Here is a 23,644-nt window from a genome sequence, read left to right as displayed (position 1 = left end):
GGGCTGGCGGGGCTGAGGGGGCTGGCGAGTGGCTTGGGCCCATGCGCGCGAACGGCCGCGGGGTGCGCCGGGAAGGGCGCCGCCGCGCTGACGTAAACGGGCGCGCGCGCGCGTGCGTGCGTGCGTTGCGCGGCGTCTGGCGCTGCTGGCCGGTTCCCGCCATCCGCCACCGCCGCCGCCCCCCTTCCCCCTCCCCCCGGGCCTCAACCTGCCCAGCGGCGCCGGGGACGCGCCGGGACGCAGGTACCGGGGCTCGCACCCCCTTCTCCCCCACCACCCCGCGCTTCCTACCCCACCCGCAACGCCCGGCCGGGTGCCCCCACCCCCCCCCCCCGCCGCTGCGCGGCGCCTCCCCTCGCAGCGGCCCGGCCCAGGGCGGCCATGGAGCGGCGGGAGGGGCGGAGCGGCGGCGGCTGGACGCGGGCTGCGAGGGGGCACCGTGCTCGGCGGCGCCTCGCGGGCTGCGCGCGGGGGCTGTTTCATTCATTTATTCTCGTTTTTATTTTCAATACATCCTGCCATACCGAGCGGGAGCCCCCGGCGGTGCGGGGCGGTTTCTCCTAGCGCTGGGCCGGTGGCTTTGCCGGGCGGAGTGCCGAGGGGCAGCCGGCAGCCCAGGGGAGCACCGCCGCCACGGGGACCCTCGCCAGGCCCCTCCGAGTGGCCGTGGCTCGCGTCCCGTCAAGAGCGAGCAGGTTTCCCCTCTTAGATTTCGTCCAAAACTTTGGTGTCCATCTCTTACCGGTTTTCCTCAGGTTTTTGATTGGGTTTTTTTCCCCCTTGATTCTGCTGAAGTTTCTTTAAGGCTTAGCAATGTCTGGACTGGGTCTGCTTGCTTTTCAACAGTGAGGAATCAGCACGTTGCTGCCCGAGCTGGGAGAGATTTTATTAATCTAAGTTTCCTTAGCTGGTGTCTAGCTCACTTTCACTGTATTTAAAAACAGCAGCCAAATGGTTCTACCAAAATTCTACAGAAGCTTTAAGCCACAGTTACATCTTTCTGTAGAGATTATTTGGCCTGCCTAGTTACAAATTTCTTCTTTTTAACAGGTTTTTAAGGTGGAGTACGTTTACTCTTGTTAGCTCTTTTCTGTGAGAAAGCATGGCTCTACTAAAGGTGCATGGACCTGTCCGGATGCGCAGCATGCAGACTGGGATTACAAAATGGAAAGAAGGGAGCTTTGAAATTGTGGAGAAGGACAACAAAGTGAGTCTAGTGGTTCACTACAATGTTGGAGGAATTCCAAAGACATTTCAGGTACACCAAATATTAAGGGTTTTGTTTGATCAGTGCATGGTTTGTGCTTCTTTGTGAACAGGTGTGCTCTTCAAGGCTATTAAGTGTCATGCAAACTTCCCTCTGTCACTGTTTCTCGTTCCTCGTTTCCTGAACACTTATCCCTTTGTATAACTCTCCTATAAATTATTCACATGTATCATTAAACAATCAGCCATGGTCGGCATAGAGATATCACTGAATGGGAAGAACCAAAAAGCAGAGGAAAGTTACCAGGGTATACAGATGGTGGCTCAGGTGCTCAGATTTTTGGAACATGTAACCTTTCTGTCACTGTTACAGTTGCAGAATCTAGAGGTGAAGATTCTGAACACATTGTACTAGCAATTTTTCCCAGCTGAAGAGGAATGGTGTTATCTTGTGTAGCCTTTTGCATAGGCTCTAGGTTTTAAATATGCCAGGCAACGTGGTCTCCTCACTGGGAGGCTGATGCAGATCACTGTTAAAGATTCTCTTGCGATATTCAGCCTTTCTTTCATTCTATAGCTCATTCTAGTTATCTTCCTAGGGTTTTTTGTGCAAAATGCCCTTAACTGAAAGAGTGCAAGGAGTGTTTTACTGTAAGAAATTTCTATCTGATTTAAAAGTATGTAGAGCATGTAAGAGCACTTGCAAGGAAAAAAAATTGTATCCTATTTAGCATCTTTGTAACAGCGTAAACTTGATCTAAACATTGGCTTCTGCCTTTTTGTGCCACAGTTGTTTTTCATCAGTGGTGGTCACGAGACCTTTCTCTGAGCCATTTATTTCTGTGTATGGACTCAATGAAAAAACGTTCACTTTATTTTAGAAAGATGAGGTTTTGCCACCTTAGTGTGCTGAAAAGTCACAGCAAAGAATCTGGCAGCCTGTGTTGCCTTGGAGTCAAGGCATGGGAAAATCATGAGCTGTGGATAGTTCCTACCTCTGTTACTGTAGACTTGAAAATAATCATTTGCTTCTCATGCATGATGCTGTTTGATTTAATCCAGCATTGGACCATGCTGCTTCTAAGAAGAGTGGTCTCTTCCCTGGGTGCTTGCTCTCAAGTGCTCCTTTCTGCCTGGACAAGTGTTAATGTGGTATGACAGTGACTCAAAAGGTGGTTGCATGGGGATGATTAGCCTATAGAACAGCTAACCATGGCCTAAAGGGGCAGGTTTTGCTCCTAGCCTTTCACATCTGCTGGCTCTGCCACTCACTAGCTCTCTGTGAGCTCAGTTGAAGGGTTTTCGTGTGCATTAATTCAGGGAAAAGACAGAATGCGAGATCTGGTGGAGAGGGTGATAGGGCACCATGCAGCTAGGACTGCAGCAATGGAGGAAATGCCGCATCTTTAGATCAGTTATTTTTGTTTGGATGGTGGTTATCTTTCAGCAGGATCTGCTTTCTGGTCCTGTTCATTGTGAAGCAACAGAGACACCAGCACAAGAGCATTGGTGGGAGTGAGCAGCAGGCAGGGAGAGCTGCCTGGCCCTTCTGCTGCAGGATTGGGCTTGAGTGCAGTTTGTGTGAGCTGACCCCAGTCTGTCACAGTGCTCTTGTGTGCCACTTCAGGCATGACAAGTTCCTGATAATTTTGCTTTAGAAGTAGCATTCCCTGTTTCTTGACAAGTTGCTCTGGGAGAACTGTGGGTGATTTCTCCATTATTTATTTTTTTTTTTTACTTCCCTATAATAGAACGCTTGGATGGATCCAGGGTTATACTTCTTTCTGTGGTGACTGGTGCATCATCAAACTTCTTATATTGGATGATATGTTTTACTGATGTTTCAGAGCTTTGGCTAAGTTGTCCTAGATGCTAGATATATATTAAGAGAAATATTTCATTTACTCCCACTTTGCAGGACTCTGACTCTGACTGGGTCATAACAGGTGCATGGAGAGTATGGATGGAGCTTTCTTATGGTAGTGGTTTGGTTGAAATAGGTTGTTTTGCACCAAGATGGTGAAGTAACTGTAATATCTTTGCACTGGGCTCAGTGTTTTAAGAGAGGATGAAAAATCTGGAGCCCCCTTTTAAATTCTTAGGTCTTTGAAGATTTTTTAGATTATATTAAACAAAAAAAGCAACCAATCCCAGAACACAAGGATTGAGCACAAAGTATTTCAGAAGTGTAATTTTGCCAGCAAAATAAACCCTTAGCTTCCAATTGAGGTGGTTTTTCAGCCTCTCTTATAAACTGCTGTTGTGTCTAGGTTGGCTTTCCAAGAAGCTAGATATCTGCATGGAAAAGAAGAAATCTCACTGATGGACATGGAGTGCCTTTTACTATCTTAGTCTTTTATATCTTCTAGAGCAATGTATAGTGAAACTTTGGTGTTAGAGTGTAATTAGTGTTCATGTCTATTAATTATTGTTATACTTAGATTGGTAGTGTGGCAGTATGCAGGCCAGGCCAACTTAGGAGAACACCAGTCTGATGGGCAGTATTTTACTCTGTCTTGTAGTGTCTGGTGACCATGGTTACAGTTTCCAATCTTGTATGAAGCACTCTGTGTACATATGTATATATACAGTATATATAGCAGTGTACTGGCATGGAGGTTATTGTGTATCTGGTGCCTGATCTTAGGCAAGGCTGAAGAAGTGGCAATAAAGTGAAGAATTCAGCAAAAAAGGACAAGGGAATTGAAAATGAAAGTGTGCCTAGGTATGTATTGTCAAACTTCCATGCAGTCTGCAGATGCAAGAGATTCTTTTGCTTCCTCTGCTTTAAGAGTTACCCTCAACCTGTGTGGATAGTAGAGCCTTTGCTGAACAGCCAGTTCTCATAGGTGACTTAGCATGAAATAACAGTTAAGTAATGGTGTAATAAAGTAGCAGCGGCATTGTTAGGGAGCACAAATTCTTAGTAAAATTATTCTTGTGCTTGACCGTGATATTGAAAGTTTTGATGCACTTGTTATAATGTTGCATATAGACTAAGCATGCTTCTTATTGGCTTACTCTGTCAGCAAGTTTTTTAAGCAATGTCAAACCTGTCTTCCCTGAGAGCAAATTATAAAGTGAGTAGCAGGTTGTACTTAACATTTAAACTGTCCCCTTCTTAAATTGTTTCAGACTTGGTGTGGAAGTTTCAGACAGTTAAATGGGACTGTATGAAGCTCTTCCTTTATGTTCAAAAATGTCACACTCGGTAGCAAAGCAAGTTTTAGAAAGCTTATCCAGGAATATAGAGCCTGTTGAGCTATAGTGATACTGTCCTTTCAGTTCTGTCAGCTTCCAAGATCACAGATTGCATTAATTCTGTGAGGTTTAATGTTTGGTCAGAGTGGAGCAAGAAGTAGTATTTTGGTGTGAGTGCCTCTTACCCTCTGTGTTTGAAGTGTTTTGTTTGAATTTCTAAGTATTTTGGCCTTTTTTAAAATGGATTTATGTTTATAGTAATTTTCTTGTTTTCAGCTAAGCCATAACATTAAAACTGTGACCTTACGACCAAATGGTAGAAAACTGTGCTGTCTGATGCTAACACTAAAGGATACCAGCTTCCTGACAATTGATAAGGTACCATTGAAAGATGCAAATGAAATGCGGATGTATTTGGATGCAGTTCATCAAGACAGAGTTCATACTGGTAAGTGCGATTGTAAATCATGTTAGTAACAGTTTGGAGAGGGGTTGATGCTGTATTTTCTTTTTTTCATCTTTAGCCATTTTGTCTTCCTTGTGTTACTGACTTTCTTTGCATTTGTGTAAATGCTTCTTTCTGGCCCAGAACCCCAATTTTTTTTATATACCCTTCTATTAATCTACCTTTGTCATGCTGAACAATAGAGATGATAAAAATAGAGATTAAACATGTAGAAACTGTTTATATTGTAAGTATGCTGGTATTTGAAAAACTTGTCTGTTTATCACACATGCGTAGTCTTTTCTTTTTATTTTACCTCTTTATTTTGTCCTTTTTAAGGATAGGAACTCTTGCCAACCGAGTAAATGACCAATATAAGGGATATCCATAAACATATGCTTATGTTTGTGCACTCAGAATATTGCACTGCCTGTTGGCAAGAAATCTGGTGTCCCTTCCAAAATCAACTCAGTCCAGCTAAATATTATATTACAAAAAAAGAATGATAATCAGTTAAATAACAATCAAATCAAATGTTGTGTGCTTTTCCCGTCAGCTGGGAAACCCTCTCAGGGATCTGGCAGCTTTGGAGGCGTGCTGGGCAGCAGGACCACACAGAAGGAAGCTAACAGGCAATTTTCTTATACAGAGAACCAGGTTTGTTTAATTGTTCAAATTTTCCTCTCCTTTGACTTTATTTCATTCACTTTCTCCTCTCATTCTCTTATTGTATGTTGTAATAGTACTGTAAATACTTAATTTGCATCCAAAGCCTTTGTAATGCCTTTGTAATCTAGAGGGCCTGGAATAGATGTATGCAACACTTGTTGGCAGTGATGTGTCTTGCTCATGAGGAGCCATATATTCTGTATGAATAAGAAAAATCAGCATCTGGCTGTGGAAGACAGAATATGTTCTTCACGCTGAGCTATCAGGCAAGTGAAGAAGAAGCAGAAACAGTGGGGAAAGTACATGATTAAAACTTGCTTCTCACTGAGTTCTGAATATCTCTTTGTTTATACTGAACACCTTACATGGCAACTGAACATGTTATAGTCAGCACAGATCTTAATGAGATTAGCAGACTTCAGCCAAATGTATATATTGAAAAGCTGCTGACCCAATTTTGTATCAGAATGAAGTTACTGAATTTGTGGCATTCTCAGATTTTTGTGTAAATTTTGCAGACTCTTCCCCAAAAGTGGTTTTCCTTCAAAATATTTTTGTTCTTCCTGCATAACATAGATTTCATGGTGTGTCTACTGGCTTTAATTTACTTTATCTCTGTGAATATAGGAGAACATTTTTGATGTTGACCCAAAACAAATTATACATGTTGCTTAAAGGCAGTCTCACAGTAAAAAGTATAAGGTTTTGTATATAGTAGTCAGGTTAGACATGTTCAGTTTTTTAGTCTAAAAATAGCCAACATTCCTTAGTTAACCAACTATTAGCTCTTTCCATTGCATTACGTGTGGTGCTTGCTTGGCCTAAGGCTGTCAGGATGCTGTTGTAATTGTGTGGGTTTTAATACCTGGTTTGGTTTGGTTTGGGTTTTTTTAATACCACCCAGTATTGATCTGGGATAGTTAAGAATCATGCCTTGGGTTTTTAATGGCAAAGTTTGTAAAGGAGATTTTAAAGACTGAACTTCAACTGACTTAGCATTGGAAAATAAGAAGGAAAATTGGTTACTGCAGTAAAGTTTCATGTTTGACTTGCATCGATACAGTAAAAATTTTACCTATGTCTAATTATTGTTAAACTCTTTCAATGTATTACAAGTAGCATTTTTCTGCTTTTGGATGCTACACCGTAGTAAGTAAAGCAGTAGTGTAAATGCTAGGTTAGACTAAAGACAGTCATGTTTTTCACTGGTTTGGATGTTTCCCTGCCCCCCTCCACTTGAATTTTGCAGACTCCTCCCAAAAGAGTGACCGTGGAAAGTAAGGAGGAAAATCCATTTCGCAAGGTGCTGGGTACCCCAGCGAGAGCATCTGTTAAGAATTCTGCTGGAACTGGAACACCTAGCAACAGGGTTAACATTTCAGCATCTCCTGCATCATCGACGCCTCACAGAACAGGCTTGTTGGAGAATCGGTAGGAGTGTTATCCTCTTATTTACGATATTGTTAAATTTTTGCTCTTTATAGAGCTGCAGGTGGAACTCAGTGCACCTAAAAGTAAGAAAGGAATATGTTTCTTCCTCTGGTTTTGCTGTTACTTTTAACAGGATGTTAATATGTGCTTTTCTAGCCTCTGGCTGATACTAGCACTAGAGCTTTATGAACAACTTAAGAGTTGGGCAAACCAAATTCTTCTCTATATGCTATGTTATAAAAGTGAAGATTGTGGAAGATAGGTGCAAAATGCACAGAAAGCATTGAGGAGTTCTGTTCAGTTGGAAGAGGATCATTTACTAGCCATTCTGAAAGAGTGACCACTTCAAAAATTTTCTGTCATCAGTGAAAAGAGGAAAAGACCACAACCTCCTGGTTCAGAAATGAGTGAAGATTATCCCAAAGAGAATGATTCTTCAACGTAAGTAACCATTGTTTCTACTTTCTGATTTGAAATTCTTTGTTCATTTGTAAAGGTAATTTTTTCTGAAAAGAATGCTTGGGTGCTTCCTGTCTCGGCAACATGGTACAGGCTAACCAATAGTCAACTTGTGAACGCACTGAGCGCTTGAAATGGGGTTTGCATTCAGGATTAGTGAGAGAAATACAGCCTGCTCTAGCAGTTGATTCGCAGGAACTGGCACATGTAAATTTTGTCTTCTTCCTTTTGTCAGTTTAGTCAAGATTGCCACATATTCTATGTGTGTAGCTATAGGTACCTTCTTTATTGAACTTGCTTTGACCCTTTTCGAAACAAAATTCATAAAAGAAAATTGCCATTTGGAGAATGAGCTTCATGTGTTTGAAATCACATTTAAGCGTAAGTAAGAAGGCTCATTTAAATGAATTGGTTAAACTTACCTCCAAATAAACTTTAACTGTTCCGCAGTCAAGTATTAAAGGTGGTAGGAGGGAAATGCTTCAAAAAAGTTGTAAATATCAAGCAGGAATATCATCTGTCTTCTATAACTGCACTGACTTCCACTCTTGTTTATCTGTAGGAATAATAAAGCCTTGAGTGATCCAGCATGGAAGTACTTGAACAGTAGCAGAGAGAAACAGTTGAATCTGAAGCAGGGAGAGGAAAATAGGTCATCAGGTAAAAAAATAAAAGTGAAGCCAAATAGTACCTGTGTTTGACCAGTACAATTTTACCCCTTTGATTTTAGTTTAGGAAGTTGCTGCAGAGGTGATTTTCCTCTTCGTCTTTCCCTGTACCACTAACTTCCTTGCTTCCTACAGAGCCATATATGAGATGCAAACAACTTGCTTTTGTTTTCAAAGCCTATCCTGCTCTAATGTGACCCTGACCTTTATACTTGTGTGCTGATGCCAGCCTTGTGCCAGCTTGTTTGAAAATTCAACAAGCAGCTTCAAACTTCGCTCCAAGTTGCTCTTCCCCTTGGGAGGGGATTCCTATAAACACCTAAGGATTTCCTTTTTACTTGCATTCTTGTTTATTTTTAAAACTGTTCTTTGCTGTTAATGCCCACATGAATTGTAGGCTGGGTTTTGTGCTGAAAATGTGTACTGTTTGCTTTTATGTCTGTATCTCTTCCCCAGAACTTAGAGGGGGAACTATCTGGGGCCAGGATTTTTGTTCTGTTTTTAGCAAAGTTCTATTGGATACTGTTGTGTGACAGGTTTTACAGACAATACTGAAATATTGAAAATATGTACATAAGCTAGTAAGCAGCACTGTTCTTCAGTTTTACTAATAAATATTGAACCTCTTTCACCATAAAGGAGAATGTATTCAAGATCTTGTTATGGGGAATGTTGCTGATTGCAGTCTTTTTTTAGTGCAGCTCTGATGGCACAAACATGTTACTGGAGGAGCCAGTAGGGTGAATGTTTATCTCTGAATGAAAATCTGGTTTGCTCTTTAGAGTCACAGTTAGAATCTGTGAGTGTATACCTGCAAGTTCAGGTAACAGTATTGTGAACTTCCTTCATACATCTGCATTTCTGAACATTGCATGGCTCAAACCACTTCAGGCTGGGATAGAAGCAAATGTTTATTCATTATCCGAACTAAATTATACTGTGATTCACTGTAATAGGTGGGGGTTTTTACTCTTGGGAGTATGGGATTTTTTTATGTGGCACCATCTGAGGCATTAGAGTCTCAGGATTTGACACAATGATATCAGAACAATGCAACAGTCATATTTTGCCCTAAGCATATAGTAGTTGAATGGGGAATTTGGAGTGGGAAGAAAATGTTTTCGTTTACGCATATTTACCTTGAACTTTGAGAGCACTGTATTGGAAATCATTTGTGAGTTTTCTGTTACGTGTATCTTGTATATTTGAACAAGAGGTAGGTATTTATTGTCTTTCAGATAGTTTAAGACCATTCAATAGTTTTTTAAGATTTTCTATTGCAGTTTGAATTTGAGGGAAATTATGGTATTAAATTCAATTAAAATTCCCAGTATGTCTTTATTTACAGATATTTGCATTAGTACCTCCAAGTATGTGTGTTAGTACTTTCCCAACCAATTCTGGAAAACAGTATTTGAGGATTTTTAAACCTTTTGACTAAATACTTTTAACCCAGTTGTATACTATATAAATAGCTGAGTTACCTGGAACAAAATGACCTGCCTCTCTTTCTGTTTTTCAAGGTATTTTACCATTGCAGTCATCATCCTTTTATGGTAGTCGGTCCTCATCAAAAGAGTACTCCACTGGTAGTTCCACCCTGGACAGGTAGGACAACTGTAAAAGACAATTCTTTCCCAGGAATTAGGTTCTTCAGTTTCATGTGTGTTTATCATGTGGTATATAGCTTTTAGGGATAAAATGTGTGTGTGTATACATATAGATATATATTTCCCCCACCACCCCCTGGATTACAATCTAGGTATTCAGCGTGGCTACAAACTCCAGTTACTGCTTGCAATAGATAGACTTTCTAAAATCACTCAAGTCTATTATAGTCATTGTGAATGACTGATCCAGATGATATCTAAACTCTAGATGGTTCAAATTCTAGATAAACTCCAGAATTTTAGACTGAATCCTTACTTTGTTTTTCCCAAGTAGATAAATGGCCTGAAACTATAGTAATACTGAATCTTGCTGAGGTTGGGATTCTTCTGTGTTAGTGCTGTGCGATCAAACTGTCGGTCTCTGCCCTAGATAGATGAGATACAAGATAAAGGAAGAAAAGAAGCATTGTCCATGCTTTACATGTGAGGAACTGAGGTCCATAGTGATTAGGTTATAAAACCAAAAGGCTGAAAACAAAGAGTCTGGCCCAGATGTGAATTTTAAGCGTATCTTAGGAGTGGTGATCTCATGCTACACAGTTTTTCTTCCTATTGTCATACAGTGTGGGGAATTAAGTATCTTAAAGGCAAAAGACTTGGTTACACTGCATGCACACCTGTGGATGTAAGAGAATTTAACCAAAATATTTAAGTGCTCTGCAAAGAAGCTCGCTCTCTCACACCTCTTTGGTATTATAATACATGCCAGTTACCTTGTGTGACTTTACCAGCCCTTGTCTTCTATAGTTACACATTGCAGTGTCATGGACTACATTTATTTAAGGAAGAGCATTAAATATCTTACCCTTGTTATCCTTTTGTGTTTTTAGGTCTAGTGTATCCAGCCAGACCCCTTCAGCCAAAAGAACCCTGGGATTTCTTTCTCAGCCTGCTCCTCTTTCTGTTAAAAAAATGAGATCTAATCAAGATTACACAGGGTGGAACAAGCCCCGAGTTCCCCTTTCCACCCATCCTCAACAGCAATTACAAGGGTAAATTTAATTTTCTTTATCTAGCACGCACACTTTGATCATCAGAACATGCACATTCTTGTTATAATTATTTAAGGAGAAAAAAAATCTGAAATTAATGAACACTGAGACAGGGAACACTTTTTCTGTTTTGGAAAATACATATTCTTAAATTAACTTCCTGAGAATTTGAGATATATAATAATGTCAGGTGATAACTCATGCTCCTTTCATACACTTCCATGATTCATTTCTCTATCTTGTGTATATACATACATATTTTAAAATTTTGATTGTAGAAACTCATGGGTGCTGTCCTGAGAAATGCTGCCTCCTGTGAGTTTTCAGATTAGTCTGAAGGGCAGAAGGACAGTTCCAATAAGAAACTGCGGGGAACAGCTGGGGACAATGTCTGTGTTATGTGTCTATGTTTAACACTGGCATGTTTACACATTGACATACACACCATGTTCAATCTTCTTCTTTTCAGATTTTCAAACTTGGGAAACACCTGCTATATGAATGCCATTCTACAGTCCTTGTTTTCAATTCAGTCTTTTGCTAATGATTTGCTCAAGCAGGGTATCCCATGGAAAAAAATTCCAATCAATGCACTTATCAGGTAAAATTCACTTTCTAGGAAGGATATTTTCTCTTTCATTACTGAGAAACTAGTTTTGTAGTACTGAAGCAGCTTTGCAGAGGGTGATTTGCATGTGTAGATAATAAATCATAGAGCACTCTGGAGTTTTACTTTAGAAATTGGAAGTAGGCTCTTAAAAATTGCAATGCCAAGTTACAGGCAGTGTTTTATATCTTCTGCTGTATTTCTAGTACTTCTAGCAGATTGAAATGGTTCAGAAAAAAATGCAAGAAACTGCAAGAGAAATAATGCAGAATTACTTCTTTTTAAAACATTACCAGCTAGGGTTTAAGCTGGTCACTAACTTCACCTGATATGCAAGGGCCTGTGCCTTTTTGGAAAATATCCTTTGTCTAGTAGCTGTGGAGGGTGTCCAAGTTCTGCATAGTTAGTCATTTTCTAAATTCAGCTGAACTCAGTTCAGTCAAACCTCATGTCAGGAAACTCCAGAGATTTCTCTAGTATGTAAAACTCTTTCTCTTTGAAATTTTGAATTCCTGTGCCGTTCAGATTCCATTGTATCTCTCCCAGAAGGACTAACTGCTGTTTGTTCTATGTACTGTACTCTGTGCCATTTGGGATTTTTATTATATGTGCTCCTGTGTCCCTTGTTTCTTTTCACTCACTAAACAAGGTTCAGGATAATTAGAACCATTTCAGTTTTCATAGTGTGTTATATCTTTTGGGGGTCATTTCTATTTTTGCTGTGTCTTCTTGAAGTCTTCCTACACTACTCAGGATCAGAGGTTGTTCCACGTGCCTCTTGAAACGTCCTTTACCTAATTTTTGTAGAAAGACCTCTGAAGCTTGTATCCTGTACACCTAAATGGTAAACTGTGTGGGTAGAGCTTGTGCCCTAGTACCTTTGATGGAGAGCAGTGTGTGATCCTGTGCCTTAGTAGAAGTCAGAGCTGATACTCAGTAGCATCTACTTTGGCTTCTATTGGTTTGGGTGTGGGCACTTGATCTAACGTGGTGAATGTTTTTCTGGTTGAAAAGCCATTGCCTATCAACTCCTTTGTGGTGAAAAAGGAGTGTTTCCTGACATGCTTCACTGAGCAGTTGTAGAGGGTTAGGAGGGCACGCACTGTTACTGTGGCTCAGCAGAATAGCAGAAACTTCTTGAGTCTCAGTAAAGTGTTAGCTGTTGTTTTGGGGTGGGAGGGGAATTGCATAGGTCTTTTCTGTGGGTTTTTTTTGTGTGTCTGTGTGTCTTGGAACATGACATCTTCCCATCGCCTGCTGGGCATATACTATGACCAAAACTGTTGTGCTTGGAATATATTAGGCATGTATTTCCTGTGAAATTGTCAAGCAGTTGTAAAAGATCACTAAATCACAGTAACGGATAGGCACAGGTAAAGTAATTTTCAACAGTTAAGTTGCCAGTAACACTACATGTAGCTTGAACCAAGGAACTCCTCATGACTCTTCTTGTTACAGCTTTTTTCTACTCTGTTCTAATGTTTTACTGCCAAAAGAAGTAAGGCTTGAAACTGACTGGAAGTCTAAAAAGTAAGAAAAAAAAAAAAAACCAAAAAACAACACAAAAAAAACCCCCAACAAACCCAACATAGAAACCAGTCTGGCCACACAAGTTGAGTTTAATGATTTTGTATTGCTTATTTTGGTGCCTTGTGATTTCATGTCTCCTATCAATACAAATGGTTTCAAAAAGCATTGTGGTTTTTGTTATTTTTTTTCTCATAAAAGATATAGCAGAAATAAGTGTATAGAATTTTATAAGGTTCTTCTTTTTACCTTCAAAGATTGTGGAATTTTTTGGTTCCTGTTCCAATGATGGCTTTAAATGAGATTTCAAAGTACTTGAAATGGAAAAGGTTAATTATATATGAGATATTTTTATATAGAACCCCTAAACCACTTATCACAGGAGAAAAGCTTTTAGAGACTCTTAAAATGAGGTATCAGGAGTTTTATTTTGTTTCTCTAAAGTCCTGGAAAGTCAATCAGTGTTTCATTACAGACGCTTTGCCCATCTGCTTGCTAAAAAGGATGTCTGCAGCCCTGAGGTTAAGAAAGAGCTGCTCAAGAAGGTGAAAAGTGCCATTTCGGCTACTGCAGAGAGATTTTCTGGGTACATGCAGAATGTAAGTACCGTATTGTCTAGAAATAGTTATGTGTAATTTGTTCAGTATTTGGACTGCATTTGAATGATGATTACCTGCTGTTTGTTAGAGCAGAACTGCCTCAGTATTGCAGTGAACTAAAACATAATTTCCCCAGTCTGTGTGTGTTTGAAAGATACTGAATGAAGTTGTACAATATCACTTTTGAGTTTACCGCCTTTCTAGGATGCACATGAGTTCTTGAGCCAGTGTCTGGATCAGCTGAAGGAAGACATGGAAAAGTTAAACAAAACTTGGAAGAGTGAGCCAGTCCCTAATGAGGATAACTCACCTGGACGGGCTTCTGATGATCTCTCAGCCACCAAAGTTTATACATGTCCAGTTGTCAGTAACTTAGAGTTTGAGGTTCAGCATTCTATCATTTGCAAAATGTAAGTATGCTTGAGAGCTTTTTCTCATACTTACCTTAAAAGACTGGGAAGTGTTTCCATGTTACAAAACTTCATCTGCAGGTTATAACTAGAACTTAGAGCTGTGTTTTTTCCAAAGCTAGATATTCAGAAAATATTCTGGGGTCTAGAAATGCTGTAAATCTTACACCACACTACCTGCTGCTACAGGCCTTCTTTAAACAGTGTCATACCATCTAGTTCTTCATTATGTATCCAGTGGAAAGCCTCTGTGCTTTGCTTTTTATGTACCAGTTGTATGAGAATAGAGAGAAAAGGGGCATTCAGCCAAATAATGTTTTCTTTCAAAAAAATTGGAACCCATGTTTTTAATTTGTTGTTTCTAAGGGTTTCCAGGCAATGGCATTTTCTTCTGTCTCTCTAGGTTATTGCAAAAAAAGATGTAAACCGGTATGTGTGGGCATTCATTGTGTATGACCTGTGCATAGATTCCCATATGGGATGCTTGCAATTCCACGGAGTTTTCTTGAATACAGATAATTGGGAATATTACTTTGTGTGTACTGCGTAGGTTCGCTAAAATAATTAAATGTACATTCCATGCAGGTAATAATTATTGAAGACAAATGACTTGTAGGGTTTCCTCCCACCCCAAAAGCACAAGAAATTTGAGATTTTTTTATTTTTTTTTTTAAGATTAAGTCTACTATTTTGTTTCTAAAAACTGTTTGAAAGTATTTCTAGGATTTCCTTTCTTCTGGGCTGGGCTGACTTCTTTTTTTCTAAGAATGCTGAATGAAGAAGGTGTGTTCAGCCACATGGCAGTCACTTTGATTTCCTTTATACTTGATCACTTGCCTATCTAAAGCAGTTTGTGGGTTTTTGTCCTCACCCTTACACAAATGTTTTTTTCAACTTCTAAAGCATCAAAGTGAAACCCCAAAGTTCAGCTTTGTCATAAGCATCAAACAGTTTCTTTTTTATGAGTAAAAATAGACGGATCGAGAGTCATGCATTTACTGGGAAGTTACTTTAGCCTAAAAAATGTAAGTTGTCATTAATTTCAAATATTTTTTTCATCAGACTTACGTAAGCATGTTTCCTTCTTAGGTGTGGTGAAACAGTCACTAAACGAGAACAGTTTAATGACCTCTCCATTGATCTTCCTCGAAGAAAGAAATTGCTTCCTTCCCGATCGATCCAGGATTCCCTTGACCTCTTTTTTCGGGTACATAGTTTTGGAGGGTTTTTTTATTCACTGTAGAGTTATGTGTAGGTTATGTACCCTATGGAAGTTTTGATTGTATGGCTGATTAGTAGATTGTATGACAGGGGTTGCCGGCATGTGAAATAATAAACTTTGCGCTTTTTTTAGGTATATACCTTAACAGTATACAGAAGTTTTTATTGTAAAATGCTGTGCAGAAATTAATGATCTTTACAATACTGCTGTGAGATAGGTGAACTTCCCCATTTTGTGGTGGAAGAGTTGAGGCATAAACAAATACACGGGAGAGAAGGGAGGCTGTCAAATTGAGACAGTTTCTCAGGAATTGCTACTTCCTCTTCTGGGTTAGGATGCTTCAACAGCTTATGTATTGGCCTAAATTAGCATGGAGGGAAAAGGTCATGCAGATGCAGTAATTTAAAAAATAATTTTTATATGTGAGTGCTCATCTTGTAAGTAGAGCTTCAAGGTGAGGTTTCTGAAAGCTGAAGATGAGCCTTACACCTGTGAATTAGTGTAGTATTTTGTTGTATCTTGGGACAGACCTGTGTGTTTTCTCCATTTACAGATGGTGTTTTCAACAGGTAGAGTAATTGACGTGCTTATTCTTCTAAAAGCTGGTGGACGTCTTATGATTTTAAAAGATTCTTAAAATTATAGTGGTGTCACTTGACCTCATTTTAAAAAATGGGCTGTAGAAATGCTTGATGGATGAGTCATGTAACTTCATCACAGTGATGCTTCCCCTTTTGCTGTCTGTTCAAAACTCTACTCTGGTGTAACACATCCTTGACAAGTTTAGATGAGGATAACTTTTCAGGAACAAAGCTGAGGTTTTGAACAAGGGAGAGAAAACTTCATGGCAAATTATCCTCCACCAACGATTATTAGGAAAAAAACCCAACAAACCAACCCTGTGTGTGGAAGAGAAAACTATAAACCTTGTAAGACAGTTCCCTCTCTCTGGAAACTAATATGTCTCAACTGTAGCTAATTCACTAGTCTGCAATAGACTTGCAGGAAAAATTCCACCTGTATTAGTGGATATGTTGTCAAATTGTAAGTTCTGCTACCTGTCCTCTTACTAGATGCCTTCTTGTTAGGTCATGTTGAAGGTGATTCTAATTTTAGGTGTAACTGCTGTTTTGAAGAGCTTCTGTGACAGCAAAAGCGATGTGCGTTCTGTTGAGATCTGTTTGATGTGTCTTTTGCTCCACTAGTCATTTTTCTGTTGTCTTAAACAGGCAGAGGAGATCGAGTATTCCTGTGAGAAGTGCAATGGAAAGTCTGCTGTTGTCACACACAAGTTCAACAAGCTTCCCAGGTAAATGCTGACATGTGTTCGTCTCTTCCCTTGAAAGCATACATTACAAAAGTGCAAGCAGAAGTCACTTGAAGAGTAAAGCTGGGAAGATGGGTAGGACAGCATGTATGGTGGTGTGGAGGTTCGACCCTGGCTGGACACCAGGTGCCCACCAGAGTCGCTCTGTCGCTCCCCTCCTCAACTGGGCAGGGGAGAGAAAATACAACGAAAAGCTTGTTGGTCAAGATGGGGACAGGGAGATCACTCACCAATTACTGTCAAGGGCAAAACAGACTCGACTGCAGGAAATTAGTTCAAGTTCAAATCAGAGTACGATAATAAGAAAAGCCAAATCTTAAAAACATCTTCCCTCCAGTCCTCCCTTCTTCCTGGGCACAACTCTACCTCCTCCCCATCAGCCAAATCTTAAAAACATCTTCCCTCCAGCTTCTTCCTGGGCACAACTCTACCTCCTCCCCATCAGCAGTGCAGGGGAGTGGGGAATAGGGGTTGTGGTCAGTTCATCACACCTTGTCTCTGCCGCTTCTTCCTCCTCAGGGGGTGGACTTCTCCCACTCTTCCCCTGCTCCAGTAAGGGGTTCCTCGCACAGGAGACAATCCTCCATGAACTTCTCCAACATGAATCCTTCCTGCAGGCTACAGCTCCTCATGAACTGCTTCAGCATGGGTCCCTTCCATGCAGTGCAGTCCCTCAGGAGCAGGCTGCTTCAGTATGAGTCCTCCACAGGGTCACAAGTCCTGCCAGCAAACCTGCTCCACCCTGAGCTTCCCACGGGGTCACAGCCTTCTTTGGGCATCCATCTGCTCTGGCATGGGGCCCTCCCCAGGCTGCAGGTGGGGATCTGCTCCTCGATTAACCTCCATGGGCTGGAGGGGCACAATCTGCCTCATTGTCGTCTTCACCACAGGCTGCAGGGGAATCTGCTCCACCACCTGGAGCACCTCCTCCCCGCCTTCTTCACTGACGTTAGTGTTTGCAGAGTTGTTGTTCATGTGTATTCTCTCTCCTCTCTTCTACTGCAATTTGTTGCGCAGGTGCTTTTTTCACCTTCTTAACTGTGTTATCACAGACGTGCTACCACTGTTGCTGATTGGATCAGCCTTGGCCAGCAACAGGTCAGTCTTGGAGCTGGCTGGCATTGGCTCCACTGGATACAGGGGAAGCTTCTGGCAGCTTCTCACAGAAGCCAGCCCTGTAGCTCCACCACTACCAAAACCTTGCCACGCAAACCCGATAGAGGTGGTCAGCATGTGAGAAAGATGCACATGCAGACAGTAGTCTTCTTGCTGTTCTTGAGTTTCCCTCTAAAGAAGCTTCTCTTTGGCACCCTCTGCAACACTTTTTTCTTCTTCCCTGTTGGTACACAAGGAGGGCTGAGTTTTCCCATTTTCATGGGGTTCCTGTGATCTGAAGAAAACAGAAACAGTAAATATATTCTGGAAGTTAATATCTTGTGCTCAGCTGACGTGATGGGCGGGACTGCGCTGGAGGCATTAGTGCCAGAAGTTATATGGAGGGTTTTACTCTGATCAGTTAATTCTTCCCATGTAGATTTCTCTGTTTCACCCTGTTTTCTCTCTCAGTAAGCATGGCACTTTGAGGAAGACGGCAGACACTTTGAGGGTTAATGGCATGCTTGATAGTTTCTGACCTCGTGGTTGGGTTTAGTTCATTATTTAGAGAGGAAGTGCTTCCCATTTTCTCATGGGACGTAAAGCTAAAAGTCTGTTGGATGACTTTACCTGGTCTATGTCCTTGTCCCAGGTGTACTTATACTGAACCCAGTAACTTGATAGTTAGTTTGCATTTTGCTTGGATAGTGTATTTGTGCTAGCTCTGCAAAATTCTTGTCAAAGTTTTTGAATATTATTACAATATAAGTGATGATACAGCTGCATGATCAAAATAGGCAGCACAAAATGCAGTGTAAGGGAGAAGACTCAGTATAAGGAGGCCTTTTCAGGCTTTTTATACTGTTGTGATCAAAAGCTCTTTCAAAGAAAAAGTGTCGTGACAGATAAACCAAATACACATCTTGCATTGGGCACAATTGCTCCTCCGTTATGGACATCTGTGTGATCCCTCCATCAGTGTTATGAATATCTGGGACTAATATACTAGCATTCTGGCCTGTAATGGTATTTGGATTGTTTCCTGCGTCTCACTGCATAATAAAAACAACGAATTTGCTAAGAGCTGCTTGCTTATGCTTGACTGAAGAGCAAGATGATGTGGATCAAAGCAGGAATGCTCTTGAGTCGGCAGAATTTGCACTCTGCACCTGGCACAAATTTGAATGGTGGACAGGAGAGTAATTAGGTGTCTCTTGCCAGGTAAGAGATGGATAGTGTTTCCCTACCACCCTGAAGTAATAATCTGTTTTAGAGTTAGGTGAATGCATTTTGTAAGCAGGGCTACTTGGATTCGGAATAGGTTTTCTCTGACTTCTGTCTTGAGATTAACATTTGTCCTTCTGTCATCTCTCCCAGGGTCCTGATTCTTCATCTGAAACGATACAGCTTCAATGTAGCATTGTCTCTCAATCATAAAGTCGGGCAGCAGGTGGTTATTCCAAGATATTTAACCCTGCTTTCACACTGCACAGAAAACACTAGGCCGCCGCTGATGCTGGGATGGAGCATCCATTCTGCAGTGTAAGTAAACAACTTGTGGTTGATTCATGCCATGTTAAGCACGTATGCCACAGGGTAGGCAGTTGTCAGATCTTTTCCAGAAGACACCTGGGCAAGGAAACATTAAAATTATGCAGCTTCAGATGTGCACTGCTACTTTGTAATGATGCCATCATGATAACATGTGTGGAAAGGAAGCATGATAGAAGCAGTAGAAAGAGTTGGTGGGGCATTATCTATGTAATATTTGGTCAGATAATATTCTTCCCTGTCTTCGAAAACAACTTTCTGTCCTTGTTAAGAGTTTGTTTTGTCCTAAAATTTATGCCTCGATCCAAAATAATCTAGATTACTTTTCACAGCACAGTTAATTCTACTTAGGACACGTAACATCCTACCTTTTTTTGCTAATTTCCTCTCGTACCTCCTGTGCTATCATTCATTTTTTACTGTCTTTCCTGTGCCACTGTAGTATCTGAGCACTACACATGCAAAAATACTGTATCATTTTCCCTGTGACAGTTATTTCTGTACAGTTGCTTGTCCTGAGACACAGAGATTAAATGTGCCACTTGTTACATAGGAAGTCTGGCAGAATAAAGAAGAAGAAACCCTCAGGCCTCTTGTGGTCCCTACCTAACCATGGTAGCCGTTGTGAGTTAGGACACATCTGGTGTATGTGTTCAGTCATGTGGCATATGTTTTGTGCTGAATGTTTGGTGGCATTTGAGATTTACATGGATGTTTTCCAAGAGTTTGCTTTAACAATAGAAATCTTAAACACAACAAACAGCTTAAGCTAACCAGAGCACAAATACTTGAAAATATGTTTGAAATAGCTTTTCAATGGCTTCTTTAGTCATTGAAACCATTCTGATTGACCAGAGATTGGAAGGGTAACTGAGCTGGAGAGAAGCAGCCCTGGTTTGAGAGGAAGATTAGAAAAAGATTTCTGCATTAGCAGCCATCTGGTGGATAGATACATAGTGATGGAGGAGCCCATGAAAGGATTAAATGGAGCAGGAAGTTGTTTTGAAGAATGTAGGTAAGGGAGGAGAATCAGACATGGGACATTCCAGAAAACCAGCTGATCCAGACAGTAGCAGGAGACTGCGGTTTGGGAGCAGGAACTTAAGTGCTTGTGGGAATAAAAAAATAAAGGAATGGGCTGTCTTGAGATGGGAGCCCAAAGCCTTTAATTTGTGAGCTTGTCCCTAAGGGTGCATCACTAAGTGAATCAAGTTTAAAGTATTATATATGGTTTTGAACAACTGTTGTATATTTATAGTGTGATGGATTTATTACTCTAAATCTAAGCAATTAGCAGGTACATGCTGATACTTTACTTGTTTCTTTGGTGGTGGATTTGCATGCATAGCAGACAAGTAAACATTTTTTTAAGGACTGTAACTGCTGCAATAAATACTTTGCTTTTTTAATAGTTCCCGTCCATTGAAAGCCTCCCAAATGGTGAATTCCTGTGCTATAAGCACTTCCACGCCTTGTAGGTGAGTTATAGCTCTGAGATGCCCATGGCCTGGAGTTTCATGGGATAATTTTTAATGCATTTTAAAATTTTCAAATTCTTTTTCTTTCATCGTTCCACTTTTGCTATTTGTTTTCTTTTCTTCCTATTTTTTATATTGTAGTAAATTATTTTAACTATTTTCATATCTGAGTTTTGTTATGTTACTTGCTAGCTGAAATTAGTATCAGTGGTACAATTTGCCTAGTTGACATGATGACCTTAGCATTTATTTTGAGAGCCTTTGGGAACTTGTAAGCAAGCAAAGATTTTTTTATTTATTTATTTATTTTCAGACAGAAGGCTGAGCATCAGAATGAGAACTGGATTTAGTTAGTACAGATGATTTGTCAGTGCCAGATATCTTAAACTAGCTTGCATTTGTAGTTGCAAGTCACATATATAAGAAGCAAAATCGTTTCTAATTCTGCAGTCTAGCTCTGTTCGGGCTCTATGGAGCCCCCATGTGTGTTGTGGGAACTGGTGGTTAGTGCCTTAAGTTTATTTGTGAAGATGAGAGGGCATTGTTTTTATAGGCTGTTTTGAAAGGCTAGTTTTTGATATAGTGAAAACCGATATTGCACTGGATAGTTTTGCGTTGTGGAATACTTAAAACACCAGTTTTCGTAATCAAGCAGAAACTGCAACTTCCCCAGACTCCCTTGTCTTCTGTTCTAAAGAAGCAAGAATTTATCTTAATGAGAGAGCAAACAGGAAAACTGAAAACCAGTGCAGATTTGCACTTTATATGTTCTAGTAATGATGTAAGAAGTCATGTGTCCAGCTTAGTAAAATTTGGAAGTCAAATGGTTTGTGTAGAGTTCTACATGTTACTCTGGACTCGACTCAAATGCGTAGTGTCTGGGATTGCTAGGTAATAAATTGCAGAATTCTTGGCCTTAGAAGCAAGAGCCATACACTTAGTAACTTTTAACACTGTAAGTTGCTATTGCATGCTTGAAGTAGGTAGGTCAGTTAACCTAGTAAATACACTTTTTCTGAAAACCCTGCCTGCTATGTTAATAAATTGTCATTGTCGGTTGTTGCATTTTGTTCCCCAAATTGCACTGCCCTGCAGTGTGGAAGTTAGGTGTAATGTTTTGTTAATGGTTGCTTCGAAACAGATTTGTATAATGCTATAAAGTTTTATAGCCATGGTTTTTTAATTTACAGAAAATACACTTTCAAGTCAAAAAGCTCTGCAGCCCTCTATGTAGATTCTGACAGTGATGACGAGCCCTTGAAACGCTCTGTTGGCCATAGCCAAAGGTTGTGTAACATACAGAGTAGAGATCAGCAACAACTGCAAGAAGAGCCAGAAAAGGTAAGGGAAAAAACCACAACTTTTATATATTAGTTCCTATATGTACTTGTCTGGCCTGTTGTGCTTTTCTTAGCACAGATTGTGAGTAAAACTGATGTAAGATTAAAAGGTGGGGTTTTTTCTTCTAGTTAGCACTACAATGCTGGAGGGGAGTGCTTTGCTAATTGACCTCTCTGTACAGTTGTCTTGGGTTCCCACTGGGAACAGAGGTAATTGTGTTGCAACTGCACTTGAGTTTTCAGGTTATGTATACCAGCTGCTTAGCAGTTTTGTCAGTCCTTTGGGTAACTTTCACTAATAACGTTCCCAGGCTGAAATGTAATGGGCTGTCAGTAATAAAATTATGCAGTAAATCCCTTGATTAAATTAGATCCAGTACAAGTTGGGCTAAGCAAAATATTCAATTGAGACAACTTCTTGCGTATCCAATCTGTGTCCCCTTTCAAGTGTGGCTTTTTAAAACTTTCAGAAACTGAAGCTATCAGTCTTTGGAGGTGGACACGTAGAATTGTGTAGAGATAAAGTTAATTGATGTAAAGGCACAGTTAATTTCTAATTGCCTTTGAGCTATTCATTGTGACTAGTGTTAAAGTTACCAAGATTATTTTTTTTGCCTCTGTCATGGCAGTGTAGCAGGTAGGTGAGTTGTGTGGGAAGGAATGATGACCCCCAAGGGAAAGCCAGAAGCTTAAAGGATTATCTTGCAGTCCACTTTCTTCTATTAAGAGTAGTGCAGGTCTAGTGCTTAGGACAAGTGTCCTGCATCTCTACTTCTTTAAAGGTTTTGATGGTGTTCATGGGGTTATTTTAATCAAGCAGGACTTGGGGTCTTGATTATGGCATTAAAGGACAAGTGTAAAGCTGGCTGAATAGCAGTAGGTAACAAGAGGAAGATATCTACAGTTTCTAATCTGATGTGAGGATCCTGATCCACTCGCTATTTAAGAAATAATAAAATAAATAATGAGTATTAAATTTTCAGAAGACCCGGAGCTGGGAAGGGCTGCCATTATGATGAATCTCAGAACTACAATTTAGAATGATCTTGACAAATCTGAGAGACTGCATAAAAATAGGAGGGTGGTTCAGTAGGAACAGGCTAAAGGTGCTAATCTTAGCAGGACTAATCAACTGTAAATGTGGGACGGAAACAGCTGGGAAAGTAGTGGGCCTTCAGAAAGGGTGTGAAAGGTAACGGTCACAAGGTCAGGCTGGTTGAAAACAGAAGTGTATAGACAGAGGCATAGCCTGCAGGTTGTGTGATGTAACCCTCCTTTTTTCTTCAGCATTGAGCTTTAGATGGACTTATGTGTTCAGCTTTGGGACTGAAAAGAGTTGTAGATTAACTGGCGAGGCACCAGAGGAGAGGAACATGAATGGTCGGAGATCTAGAAAGGAAGATTTTGGGGGAAAGAGCAGGCAAATGAACTTGGGTCTTAATAGTCTAAGTAGAAACCTAAGCAGGGCTTGTGTCTTCAAGGAAGGGGAAAAAAATTAATAGGAACACTTGAGCTGTTTTCTGTGCCCTTGGTGGATAGAACAAGAAGTAATAGACTAAATAGCAGACAGTAATTTTTAGATTCAATATTAGGGAAAATTTTCTGATGCTCGTAGGGATAGAATGTGGTGCCTTGGGAGAAAGCAGATAACTCTTTGCTGAAGGTCTCAGGAACAAGATAGGCAACTGCTGTCCTGCATGGCACGTCTATAGCTGGCTGCGGGTAGGAGAAGGAAACTAGCTTGCCT

At 40.5% G+C, this 23,644-nt stretch overlaps 1 protein-coding gene across 3 annotated transcripts in view; it reads left to right on the top strand.

The window, feature by feature from the left end:
- The first annotated feature begins 111 nt into the window (after positions 1 to 111).
- Positions 112 to 23,644, top strand: part of USP37 (ubiquitin specific peptidase 37) — a 38,654-nt gene continuing 15,121 nt past the window's right edge. Inside the window, exons 1-17 of one of the 3 annotated variants that reach the window (XM_040603709.1) lie at positions 112 to 243; positions 1,051 to 1,258; positions 4,684 to 4,855; positions 5,409 to 5,509; positions 6,771 to 6,952; positions 7,319 to 7,393; positions 7,974 to 8,071; positions 9,603 to 9,687; positions 10,580 to 10,741; positions 11,211 to 11,342; positions 13,351 to 13,474; positions 13,679 to 13,884; positions 14,974 to 15,091; positions 16,336 to 16,415; positions 18,906 to 19,070; positions 20,492 to 20,557; positions 21,748 to 21,898. In XM_040603709.1, the coding sequence (XP_040459643.1) occupies positions 1,103 to 1,258; positions 4,684 to 4,855; positions 5,409 to 5,509; positions 6,771 to 6,952; positions 7,319 to 7,393; positions 7,974 to 8,071; positions 9,603 to 9,687; positions 10,580 to 10,741; positions 11,211 to 11,342; positions 13,351 to 13,474; positions 13,679 to 13,884; positions 14,974 to 15,091; positions 16,336 to 16,415; positions 18,906 to 19,070; positions 20,492 to 20,557; positions 21,748 to 21,898 (2,073 nt within the window). In that variant the 5' untranslated portion in view covers positions 112 to 243; positions 1,051 to 1,102. The remainder of the gene's footprint in view (positions 244 to 1,050; positions 1,259 to 4,683; positions 4,856 to 5,408; positions 5,510 to 6,770; positions 6,953 to 7,318; positions 7,394 to 7,973; positions 8,072 to 9,602; positions 9,688 to 10,579; positions 10,742 to 11,210; positions 11,343 to 13,350; positions 13,475 to 13,678; positions 13,885 to 14,973; positions 15,092 to 16,335; positions 16,416 to 18,905; positions 19,071 to 20,491; positions 20,558 to 21,747; positions 21,899 to 23,644) is intronic. The other 2 variants (XM_040603708.1, XM_040603707.1) reach the window with 2 other exon arrangements.

The sequence above is a fragment of the Falco naumanni genome, chromosome 8 (genome assembly GCF_017639655.2).
Source record: "Falco naumanni isolate bFalNau1 chromosome 8, bFalNau1.pat, whole genome shotgun sequence".
Classification (NCBI taxonomy): domain Eukaryota; kingdom Metazoa; phylum Chordata; class Aves; order Falconiformes; family Falconidae; genus Falco; species Falco naumanni.
This window is presented reverse-complemented; position numbering and strand designations above follow the sequence as displayed.